This window comes from Octopus sinensis, linkage group LG3 (genome assembly GCF_006345805.1).
Source record: "Octopus sinensis linkage group LG3, ASM634580v1, whole genome shotgun sequence".
NCBI classification, from domain to species: Eukaryota; Metazoa; Mollusca; class Cephalopoda; order Octopoda; family Octopodidae; genus Octopus; species Octopus sinensis.
The window spans coordinates 135,056,299-135,069,740 of record NC_042999.1 but is presented as its reverse complement, the minus strand read 5'-3'; the positions used below and the strand labels follow the sequence as shown (position 1 = coordinate 135,069,740).

The window sequence follows — 13,442 nt, the reverse complement described above, 5'->3', positions numbered from 1 at the left end:
TTGTCTGATTGAATTTTTGTCAACTCTGAGAAATGATGAGGGCCATACTAAACTCTTATACCCTACCGAAGTGCGGTGGCTGTTAAAAGGAAACTGTGTTTTACGCTTTGTTGAACTGTTTCATATAATCATATCTTTCTTTGAAGATACTCCACTATCTGCTTCATTGATGGCTGCAAGGTGCGATATCTTTTTTCTTTGTGATATATTCACAAAATTAAATTAAACTCCTGTTGATTGTAAATCATTTATCACTACTTTCATTTCGAAATTGGTGTTGTATAAGACTAACATTTCAAAACGTCAATTCCATCAATTTCCACAACCCATTACTCTCAGAGTGGTTGGCATTAGGAAGGGCATCCAGCTGTAGAAAATCATGCCAAATCAGATTTGAGTTGGTGCAGCCTTCCAGTGTGCCAGCCCAGTCAAACCGTCCAACCCATGCCAGCAAGGAAGACAGGGGACGAGGTGGTGAAGCATGATCTTTGAACTTTGAGACTCACAGATGATGATGATGATGATGATGAATGCCTTCAAATTTTTCCACAAGGGCAGCTTTTTGGGGGAGAGGATAAGTCAATTACATCAATCCCAGTATTCAACTGACACTTATTTTATCAACCCCGAAAGGATGAAAGGGAAAGTCAATCTCAGTGGAATCTGAACTCAGAACATAGTGATGGGTGAAATACCGCTAAGCATTTCGTCCAGCATGGTAATGGTTCTGCCAGATTGCTGCTCTAAATAATAATGATAAAATGCAGTATCAGGCAGTGGCTTTCATGGCTTTTGATCTTAAGTGATTGGAAGTGCTATCACGTACATGTTTTGTCTTGGTATAAAAGATGGGCTAATATTCTGCTCAATACCACAGATTTGCTTGTCAGTTGCTTGACCATAACCAGTTGAGCAGGTCTCTTAGTGGCTGACGATATGTGCATCTCTAATCACAAGCAGAAGTAGTGGGAGAGCATCATAGCCGTGTGTTGAGAGGTCGAGAGGAATTCTTTGGGGTTTGAATAATTCACCTCTGGAAACATGGGTGTTTTGTTCATCATCCTTAAACAAACCTTACTCAGGGACCTTTTGAGTGGGATGGGCTACTCAACCTGAAGAAAATTTTAACTGGGCCCCACTTTCAAGGTCATGTATTGTTTACCTTGATATGAGACCACGATGCCGTACGCATGTGGTTGTGATGTATGTGCCTGTACCTTTATCTGATGGGTATATTGGACTTTGTATAGTTGTACTCCAATGTTACTTTGATGACATGCACTGCTCTCTCACTCAATAATTATAATAATAATAATAAATGAAGGTTATTTTACCTTATGCGTAACTGGTTCCTTAAGTCCATGAAGGAATATAGCTTCAAGAATGTCACAAAGTCGGTTGGATAGTTCATTACTTCAAAACAAGAAACAAAATATGAAAAGGAAAAATTTGTAGAAGAGTCATTCATATACAAACTGGGTGTGATATACAAACTATAGAAATTACAGATTCACACAAATTGAACAGTGGCTAAAACATTCAACATATATTTGTTTAATTGTTTAAAACATACATGAGTTTGCTATGAATTGAAAGTTGGAAATATACCCCAAACTCTTGGAGACATGTGAGGAATTTCAAAATGACTACAGATTCAGATTCACTAATCTTTATCAGAGAACACAATACAATACATATATTTTCAACCATAAATACCCTCCAGTATACTTAATTTATTTTTATATATGATGTGCTACCAAGAACTTAGGATACAACTTTTAAGCTTAATTCCAAAGATTATGTTTTTTTTTTGTTTTTGTTTTTAAACAGATAAACTTTGACATACTGGATTTTTAAGTACATATAAAACAAACTCAGGAAATCTAAAACAAGTTTCAAATATGACTCCATGGGAACACATTTTAACATTTCAGTGCCACAATCGACCTTAATAAATGTAGCTTCTTTAACTACATACAGTTATTTAAAAATATTGATTTCAAACAATAACACTGTTTACTGGAAGAGTACAATAAACAACTTACAAAATGTACACTGCATGGCATCTTGGACAACTGTCTTCAACTATAGACCCAGGTTGACCAAAGCCTTGTGAGTGGATTTGGAAGATGGAAACTGAAGGAAGCCTATCATCATTTAACGTCCGTTGTCTATGCTGGCATGAGTTGGACAGTTTGATCAGGCTGGCATGCTAAGAGGCTACACCAGACTCCAGTCTGATTTGGAATGATTTTCTACAGCTGGATGCCCTTCCTAATGCTCTCAACCACTCAGAATGTAATGGGTTCATTTACATGCCACTAATATATATATATATATATATATATATATATATATATACACACATAAGGGGATGCTAAAAAGTTCCTGACTTTGGGTAAAAGAAAATACAAGATCAGTTAATTACAATTTTATTCAACATATTTCCCTCTCAGATTCACACACTTATTGCAGTCGTCCTTCAGTTTTTCTAAGCCCTGTAAAAGAACTAAGAAGTTTGGGCCTCCATTTAAGCCTTTCCTGATACCCTTAAAGCCAGGAACTTTTTCAGCACCCCCTTGTGTATATGCATGTGTGTGCGTGTCTCACTATCTCTTTGCCCTGACTTCATGTGATAGTTGAAAATGAATGTGACTTATGCAAACAATGTCCTTCGTTGCTAATCTTTTGTAAAAACATGTCTGGACATGGGGAATATTATCGTACTTGGAAACAGGCGAGGGTTGGTAATAGGAGGGGCAATCAGCTGTAGAAAAATCTCCTCAACAAATTCCATCTGACCCATACAAAGAAGGAAAAGTGATGTAAAAGTAATAATGATGACTATGTTGACATCAGTTGGAAAAAATGGTTAAATTGTTCTCTTATGACTGTTTCCATTGTTAGTCTATTATCAACAGTACTTACCAAACTGTGAGTATTGAAAAATGAAATAAATAAATAAGATGAAATTATGAGACAGAATGCTCTCCTGCCAATGGAAGGAAGTATGTCTCAGAGCAAACAAAGAGAGGAAAACATTTGCTGATAAAGGCATGACTTAGCAAAATGTAGTAGAACTAACCTTGCTCAATGTATATAAAAATGAAAAACAACAAAGTCAGTGTACAGAGAACTACTGAAACCATCATGTTGAAGATAATTCAATATTAGTATTATAGAATATTTTCTTTTAAGTTGACTTGAAATAGATGATTGTATTACAGTGGTACTTCTTTTATTGACTCCTGAAGAATGACAGCAAATTAACTCTGGGTGGATTTGAATTCAGAAATGATAAGGTAACAAACTTGAAATAATGATTTCTAACACGGCTGCAAAACTACATCAAACTTGAAATGATAAAGCAAGTTGTGCAAAATTCTACTGACTTAATCATCTCCATCACTTTTAAAATCAATAATAGAGAAGACAATACTTTGTACTCAATGTTGTTTTGTGGTGAAGCCATTCAGTTAAATGCATAGGTTATAGTTAAACGATATATAATAATTACAGAAAATAATTCCAGATTACCAAGGATATCCAATCCTGAATTTTTGTGCTTGCCTCAAAGACTAAATAGAAAAGGGCTAAGAATAGAACCCTGGTGGACATTTACCTTGACATAAAATTTTTTTTACTAAATTTGCCATAATTTGTTTTCAGTACATTTGGCAGCTCTCAATAGTTATCACACATCAAAACAGTAATATTGCAATGACAGACATCACAAAAATATTATCAAATGCCATAAACCTCCAGCCTTCATCAGGTGTCTTGGGGAAATTTCGAACCTGGGTTCTCTTTCCTAAGGTATTTTTCAATGTTATTATTATTATTATTCAGATCACTGCCTGGAATCGAACTCAGAATTTTGGGGTTAGTAGCCTGCGCTCTTAACCACTATGCCACTACACCTGATGAAAGCTGGAGGGTATATCAGCCGAAATGTTGTGTTAACAACAAACATGATGAGGACAAATATCCATCAAATCTAAATAATGTACATAATTCCTCATCTCTTAAATATATAACTGTGTAATATTCACATTAGCCAAGAACATTCCAATGTTGTCTACATTCACTGCCATGAAGAGTTGTAATTCTGTATTTTTGTAATTTTTAAATTTATAATATATTCTGTAAGCTTATTTTTTAAAATTAAAATTTGTGAGAAACAGTAATTCTTTATTCACCTGATAGCATATATAATGTAGCTAAGAAACAGTGGTAGTTTGAATAAAATTTAATTAAAAGAAAAATATTGGGTCCATTGGACCCAGTTGGTAATTAGTGACATACATTTTCTCTGGTAGACAAAGGGTTAACATAAACAGAATGGAGGCTTTGTGAAAAAATTGAATTATTTACTGACCTTTGTACTGGTTCATCAAACATTTGTGAGGCTTGTAAAGCTTTCAGTGTTTTAGAAAGCTCTTTGGTAATTTTAACTTTTCTGGCATTTTCTTTTTCTTCGTCTAAATAAATAGAAATGAAAGGACTTGAAACTGTACAATGCAAGCATTATTTAAGCATTGGCACAAATTATTAAAAACAAGGCATCCTCTGACTTAATTATTGTACTGCTAACTGGATTGAAACCATAATACTTCATTAAATAAAGCCATCATCATCATCATCATCGTTTAACGTCTGTTCTCCATGCTAGCATGGGTTGGACGGTTCGACCGGGGATCTGGGAAGCCAGAAGGCTGCACCAGGCTCCAGTCTTATCTGGCAATGTTTCTACAGCTGGATGCCCTTCCTAACGCCAACCACTCCGTGAGTGTAGTGGGTGCTTTTTACGTGCCACCCGCACAGGTGCCAGGCGAGGCTGGTGCCTCAACAGGTCTTTGTGTCCAAGGGAGGAAAGGCATGCATAAGTGGGCTGGGCTCACTTGTCCTGCCTGGTCTTCTCACGTACAGCATATTTCCAAAGGTCTCGGTCGCTGGTCATTTCCTCAGTGAGGCCTAAAGTTCGAAGGTCGTGCTTCACCACCTCGTCCCAGGTTTTCCTGGGTCTACCTCTTCCACGGGTTCCCTCAACTGCTAGGGATTGGCACTTTTTCACACACCTATCTTCATCCATTCTCGCCACATGACCATACCAGTGCAATCGTCTTTCTTGCACACCACAACTGATGCTTCTTAGGTACAACATTTCTTTCAAGGTACTAACGCTCTGTCGAGTATGTACACTGACTTCATTCCTCGCGAGCTTACGCATGTCTTCAGCAGTCACGACCCATGTTTCACTGCCATGTAGCATGGCTGTTCGTACACATGCATCATACAGTCTGCCTTTTACTCTGAGCAAGAGGCCTTTAGTCACCAGCAGAGGTAAGAGCTCCTAAGAAAGCAGTATTAGGTGTACCAAAGTATGGCTGAAATAGATGTAGAAAATAACATTACTATGCCCTATGATGAATGGCATCTTAGAGTAACTTTCTTGCTATATTTCCTTGTTCCTAGGAAAAACTACTGCCTGAAAAAAAAACAAAAAAACACACTAACAAGCAACCTTCAATCACTGGGCCATTATTAAGTTGTATCTTCCCTTAAGGCAACAAGAGTCTCAACATATTTAAATTGCTAATTCTTTCGTAATCATTACAGTGTCTCACGTACAAGACCCCATACTCAATGCTACCTAAACATTCAAAAACACCAATTTTTCTCTTAACTGTTTACATAATCTGAAGTGACCTATTGTTATCACAATTTCACAAACAAAGGGAGATTAACAAATTCATGGGTATTCCCCTCATCTTTAAACTAACATAAAAGATAACCAACATAGTATGCAAGGGCATATTGCAGTGACAAACATTAGCACTTTTATCAACTGTCACATTACAGAACTATTATCAACACTCACATTGTAATTGCACACATCATAACAGTCACATTGCAATGACAGACATCACAACAATATTATCAAATGTTATAAATGTAATATTGATGCAATGAAGATAGGAATTTATAACAAATTAAATGAGGAGATCTGGCTTGATAAAAAGTGGGGGAAATGACCAAAATTAGAATCAGTTAACACTAAGAGTAAAGGCACATAGTGTGCCTCAGTGCTAGAGTGGATAAGAATACCAAGATGGAGAAAAAAATAGTTTCAAACAAATGACTGTTCATAAGAAAAGAATCATGTAGGAAGCAATAAAATCATGGAGAATAAATCTGAAAGAAATATTAGGTTTGATGTTGTTTTAGTCAGAGAGCTACATTGATCCAGCAGACCTATGGTGGGAGACATTTTGTTCAGGATCAGCCTATCTTTTTCATATACATATGTATAAAACTAGAATGTCCAATATATACTTCATTTATTAAGATGTTAGGGTATAATATGAGAGACATTTGGGTTGCCATTTCTGGCAGATCTAACATCTCATTGTGACAAAGGTTAAGTTTGTGTCTTTAAATGCTAATAATATTAAAATTATTTAGTGAGCTCAGCAATTATCAGCTCTCCACAAATATTTACATTGCTCAATTAACACTCAGACATCCTATGGTTTACTGTTCATACTATGTTATGTTTAGCTGACTGTACAGTTAGTAGTGGCTAAGTCAAATAAAGTAGCTTCAATTAGTCAGTGACTTGAATATTTAAACTGGCTGAAGCCAGGCATCTAGCTAAAACAAATAATAAATATTAAATGAAGTCACAACATCTACCAGACTAAAAATTCCTTGAAATTTGTGATGATATGAATCACCATGAGTTTGAAGAAGGCTAATTAAAGTTTGACTTACCCAAAAGTTTAGAAGCAAGGGGTTTGTTACTGGACTCAAAGACAGCTCCTAGGGACAATGAGATGAATGAAGTAAACTCACTAAAATACAGGTGTCACTGACATCGTTAATATCATCATTGTTCTTTCAGCTTATACTGATATGATTAAAAACTAAAAACGTGGTTGAGAACTACAAATACTGCCATTATTTGAAGTCCAAATCTTTGTCAAAAGAAATAAGTGAAGCTAAAAAAAACTAAATTTAACCTAATGTGAGTCCTTAGGCATGATGGTTGAGATTGTGTAAATCTGATATATCAAGTCACATTTATTTGCCAGCATACCTAGCTACTTTCTGACACCTTAAAAGTAATGTGAAGCAAACCTCATGCAAACAGATGCAATTTTGACATTTTGCAATCTAGTGTTTTTTCTTCTTCTTCATTTTTTTTTTTTGGGGTACCAATCAGACAGTAGTAACCCTTAGTCAGACATTTGCTGATGTGGAATTCAAAGCTCTCTCAAAACCTTTCTTTGGCAGACTGCAGCCTGAATAGTTGTCAGCTTACTCTGAAAGAGTGAAAAGTCTTTCTATTCTTGTTTGTCTATTTAAAATGTGTCTCAGCATGGGACTCCTTTTAGCAAAATGAAACAATAAACTTTCATAAGTCTTTCCACCAGCTCACCTGCATTGATTTATTTTATTTTTATCCCAGTAACATTTTTCTTCCACACTACACATATAACAGTAAAGAACTTTAATTCAAAAACATATGTATAATATATACTTCAACAACATGTTTTACTCAAACCTTGTTTCTTTTTTCTATTAATATTGTAATTAAAAATTGTTAGTTTTCTTCTCTGTGAATATAAATCAAGCAATTTAAATCTATATTTACAAAGTGAATAAGTGATGTTTAAACATATTGACTTATTGCATTAGTTAAAGGTTTATACTTCTTGTGGTATGTAGAAAATAAAGGAAAATTATTACATACAATTTATCATCACTGACTTTCAAATCTATATTTTCTGGTGACCCTAGCAACCATTTTTCTCATAATAGTTATGAAATCTTCAAAATTTGTTCTAACTCATTGTGCTCATCGTCATGATTCGAATTATGCTGATTGCCAATCAGCTATAAAGTTAAAGCTGCCTACTTACTGGTTCAATGATCTGATTCTCTGATTTCCAAATGTGGTATCCCATTTTGCCTAATATGCAACATAATATCAGTGGTTACACTGTTTGCTTTTCTGTTAATGGTTTGCTTCAACCAGAAAGTGCTCACCAGCTATGAAGTACGAACTGAGAAGCTGCAATTGCCAGGTAAGCCAGATCAGCCCTAGAAGACAACAGTAGTAAGCTAAACACCATTAATGAGTCACCCCTTTCTGCAGCTGCAGTTTAAAATAGAGAACTCTTAAACTGTGTCACTTTACTAATCAGCTCATTACAAAACATGTACCAGCTGGGAATGTAGTCTCGCATTTGTATATAGACAAGACAAAATCACTAATATTCATACTCACTCACTTTTTACAACACACTTGCATGAAGGCATACAGATCTCATGCATGCATTATGCAGATCACTTATGAACACATCATGTAAATTTCAATTCCATCATGTACTTATACAGGACATTTTCTGATGGTCATTTTGCTGATTTAGCATAACATTGTCTTTTAACCTTTTTATTTGTTCTGATTGTTATCAATTATCGTTTTCCCAGTAATTGAGAAGCAACTCTCATACAATCAAGAAAAGTTTTGGCTGTTTGCTGTTTTCCACTAATTTATGGGGCTAATAAGAGACAGTATCTCTTAGCCACATATAGGCTCTTTTCTTAACAGAACATAGTCAAGGTAGCTTACTCTTCCTTCAAACAGAATTCAAATAGAACAAAAATCTTTCTACTTTTCTTGATCAGCTACTTTCAACATATGAGACACACTTTAGTTAAATGAAACACTAAATTGTCTCATCTCTTTCCACAACATCATCTATGTTGATTTCACTTATTTTCACCTCAGCAATATTTTCCTTTCACACTACAGATGTAACACAAAACCTTTAATGTAAAAACAACTGTATAATACGGTAACATGCTTCACTCAAACCTCTTTTGTTTAATTTGTTTATGTTATAATTGAAAATTATTACTTTTCTCGGTTTTAATGACTGTGCTACCGAAACCAGTAATTACAAACGTTTGTAAGATGAATTTGAGGCCTAAATACATTGACTTATTGCATCACTTAGTGTGGTAGGGGTAGAAATTAAAAGGGAATTATTATATAAAAATTATCATCATCAGCTCTTGCACCCACATTCTCTATAAATGTCTCAAGATCTATACAGTGGCTAGAATAGTGGATCTATTAATACGCCTAAGTATCGATACTCAGTCATATGAAGGGACTAATTCCTGGTGAAAAGTAAGTCTCTAACGTAAACACGAGTGTGTTCGTGATTATGTAAGTGTATATATATATATATATATATATGTATGTATGTATCTAAAATTATCAGCAGTGTGTATAGTTAAAACAACATAAGAAGTGTTTAAAATATTACTGTTAACTTCTGTTCGTGATGAAAAGCTGCCATGAACGATTTGTGAGTTGTCAGGAACAGAGAAAAGAATAGATAAATTATAAAGAACGACAAATGGACAAACGGATAAAATAGGGAACTCAAAACAATACAGAAGTGTCTATGACAATTGGAATCAACCAAATTTCAAAATGACAATACTCTAAATACAAATTTGACGGTAACTACGTTCGAAAATCCGAAAACAAGATTGATCTGTCATTAAAAATATATGTATATAAAACCGGAAAAAGTAATAAAGAATCTCTTAAACATGTGATAATACCCAAACAGTAAGAAATACAAATAGATATAACTCAATACAAAGGCTGAAGAACTGCAGGGAGAGAACATTTATAAGAACAGTACTGCATTGTTGTGTTCTATATAAACATTAGGAGGGGACAGCAATGTAAAGTCGGTTGAATATTTTGTAACTTGTCGCGATTCATGACAAGCACAACTAATTATTACCATTTATATAATGCGTCACTGACACCAATGTCAAAAATATCAATTCCGCACATATACAATAACTGAGTGCGTGTATGTTATCTATCTATCTATTTATCTGCCTGTGTGAGTTAGTATTAATGTATAACTAATTGTAAATTGTTGCTTCAGTTCAGACAACTGTACATAAAGAAATTATTTAATAGTATTACAATACATTTGTTTTCTTTCTTTCTTTCACACGACGTGAATACATGTTCTCTTTTATATTTATACCTTAGAAGAAGTCTACTTACCATGGTTTGAGAAACTCATGTTGACAAGTGGCGTTGCTGTGTTCTTAATATTTCGCTTTTCTTCCCAAAGAACTGATCACACAGACCAAACGCCACATGACATCTTCTGTGATGGAGGTTAAAAAATAAAATATCAACAATACAGCATTCGAGTTCTTTAAACCGAACAATCTATATTACTAATCCGCTATTCTTGGATTACGCGCACCACAATTTCAAAACTGTCAGCTGACAGTTTTATTAAAGTAATTAGTCATTTCTGTTGTTTGTACGGAAGACTAAATTTTAACAAGAGACGCAGTCAATTGAGTCATTATATTTATTTTATCGCCCCACTATATTATTGTCACTTATTTAATCTGTATAGAGACAAGACAATCAAAGGCCTTCCTTGTGATAGAATCTGAACTCAGGGAAGAAACTAAATAACATAAAGCACTGAGTTCGATGTTATATCGCTCTGGCTTTCTAAAACAACATTTTCTTACATAGGTAGAAATTTGGAGGGGAGGTGTTGATCAATTACATCAGCCCCAATACTGTCCGGAAGGATAGTAAAACAAAATCCACCTAAGTTGGAACAAATACTTCAAGGCATCTTGTACGGCGTTGAACGATTCTGCGATTCCACCCAAAACATTCTTTCTAGAATAGACACAAGGCTTGAAATTGTGCTCAACTGGTATTTCATTTTCCAACTTCAAAAGAATGAAAGACAAAGTCATCTTAAAGAAATGCCACTCTTTTACTTGTTTCAGTCACTTGACTGTGGTCATGCTGGAGCACCGCCTTTAGTCGAGCGCATCGACCTTAGGACTTATTCTTTGTAAGCCTAGTACTTATTCTATCGGTCTGGTTTGCCGAACCGCTAAGTTATGGGGTCGTAAACACACCAGCATCGGTTGTCAAGCGATGTTGGGGGGGGGGACCAAACAGAGAGACACACACACACACATATATATATATATACATACATACGACGGGCTTCTTTCAGTTTCCGTCTACCAAATCCACTCACAAGGCTTTGGTTGGCCCGAGGCTATAGTATTCACTTGCCCAAGGTGCCACGCAGTGGGACTGAACCTGGAACCATGTAGTTCGTAAGCAAGCTACTTACCACACAACCACTCCTATGCCACTAAGCATTTTGGCTGGTCAGCTGGCAGAATCATTAGAGTCAGACAAAATGCTGAGCAGCATTTCTTCTGGCTCTTTGCAGTCTTAGTTTAAATATCACTGAGATTGACTTTGTATTCCATTCCTTTGAGTTTGATAATCAACTAATCTCTACATCACTTAAAATTGCTGGCCTTGTGCCAAAATTAGAAAGAATTATTATTAATGATAGAATAAAGATGAGGCAAAGGTATCAAAAATAGAATTCTAGTGATGTGTAATGGACAGAGAAAAGATCTCTAGAGGATTTCACAAAACAGCATCTATAATGAAAACTTCCATTTAACAAATAACTACAGAATAACACTGCTTCAGACTTTTTATTAACTGTAGCAATATTCCCTTCCACCTTCAATTATGTAACCTAAGAAATGTTTCAGCGTATAATCACATCTCCTTTAAGAAATATACTCTTTTATTAGATTTCATTATACCAATTACTGTTTTGTTGACTTTCTTGGAAAGACTGAGTAAACACAGCAATTCTTTTATACTTGAGTTTCAAATGATATTATCTTGTTTTTTAGATCTGTAATATTTTACTGGAATGTTTTTTATATATATATATATAAAACATTACACTATGACTGAGGTCGACTTTGCCTTTCATCCTTTCGGGGTCGATAAATTAAGTACCAGTTACAAACTGGGGTCAATGTCATCGACTTAATCCGTTTGTCTGTCCTTGTTTGTCCCCTCTATGTTTAGCCCCATGTGGGTAATAAAGAAATATATATGCATATATACATATATATATATATCACTGTAAAGTAGTTGGCATTAGGAAGGGTATCCACCTGCAGAAACCATGCTAAAGCAGACACTAGAATATGATGCAGTCCTCGACTCACTGGACCCTTGTCAAACCCAAGCCAACTTGGAATACTTCTATGTATAGTCTTTCCTTTTCTCTCTCTTTCACCCTCTTACTTCTATTTCTAGCCTTTCTCCTTTTCCCCCTTCATCCCTTCCCTTGTTTTCTTTGTTGCTTTCTCTTGCCCTCTTTTTCCTTGGTCTGCTGCTGACATGTGACTCATAGCCAGCCCTTCTTTCTCTCTCTTTTTCACACCAGTTGCATAGTTGACCAGTCTTGAATTCTCTGTGTCCCACTGTCTTGCTATTTGTTGTTTTCTAATCCTTTAGGATGTCTTCTAAGCATTAATCACCATTCTTGTCTTCTTGGTCCTGTTTTATTTTTGTCCATTGTCTTAAATTACATTTATTCACTTTTGTATGTCCACTCAGTATTGTTTTGTTTGCTCTTGGCCATATATTCCCAGCAACTTTCACAGGTACCACCAGCATGGGAAGTTCTGTCCTATCATTGAAGGTGCAAAACTGAGTAATACCATCTGGTTGATAATTAGGGACTTTCTGTGTCTGTCTTTTGTCTGGTTGTACACTTAGTATATGTTGTACCTTTTTTACTCAGTCATTATTTATTTACAATACATTTCTTCATTTAAGTAATGGAATGCAAACACACCCCAGCTTTTATTAACAGTAAGTTTTATATATACATATATATATACTGTACTAGAGCTCTTATTTGATTTCCAGAAATCTGAGACTACTGTGCAATATCATGCATATATTGTACCCTGTATTGAATAAAAAGACTTTCAGAAATCGATTAATTTGCATACAGTGTGTTAAAAATAGTTTTGTTCTTCACTTTTTTAAATGAATTAATAAAGATTAAATATACTCTGCATTAGAAGTATATTAATTCATACCTGTATCTGTTAAAATAATGTTCTTTACTTCCCTTCATTTAATTTTCTGGTACAAATAAAAAAAATATCAAACAGACTATGCTTTGGAAGAGTAGAGCATAGAATTCAAATCTAGATTTGAATCTGTGGAATACAATTTAGTTCTTTATTTTTCATAGTATATTTAATATTTTATGTATATATTTAGACTGTCTCCCAAAAACCAAAAACATCCAGAAATCTACGACACTGCTGGTCACAAGACTGCTGTACAATTGGTTCGGTGCTGTATGTACACATACACACCTTCAGGAGAATGAGGACTACAAGTAAACAAGAAGTACATGCTTCAGTGGCCTAGCAGAAGAGAACATACCTTCTTTCTCTTAGCTTAGAAATAAAGCTTCCAAGTTTAAATCAGTCTGGGACCTTGTGTATAGTTG

The 13,442-nt window shown here is 35.0% G+C and overlaps 1 protein-coding gene across 4 annotated transcripts in view; it reads right to left on the bottom strand.

Annotated features, from left to right (window-relative positions):
• Window positions 1-10,785, bottom strand: part of LOC115209968 (sorting nexin-29-like) — a 66,435-nt gene extending 55,650 nt beyond the window's left edge. For 2 of the 4 annotated variants that reach the window (XM_029778615.2, XM_029778618.2), the window contains exons 1-4: window positions 10,109-10,785; window positions 6,775-6,822; window positions 4,379-4,481; window positions 1,335-1,413 (exon numbers count right to left, since the gene is read on the bottom strand). In XM_029778615.2, coding sequence (XP_029634475.1) covers window positions 1,335-1,413; window positions 4,379-4,481; window positions 6,775-6,822; window positions 10,109-10,127 — 249 coding nt within the window. In that variant the 5' untranslated portion in view covers window positions 10,128-10,785. The remainder of the gene's footprint in view (window positions 1-1,334; window positions 1,414-4,378; window positions 4,482-6,774; window positions 6,823-10,108) is intronic. The other 2 variants (XM_029778617.2, XM_036501350.1) reach the window with 2 other exon arrangements.
• Between the last annotated feature and the right edge of the window lie 2,657 nt (window positions 10,786-13,442).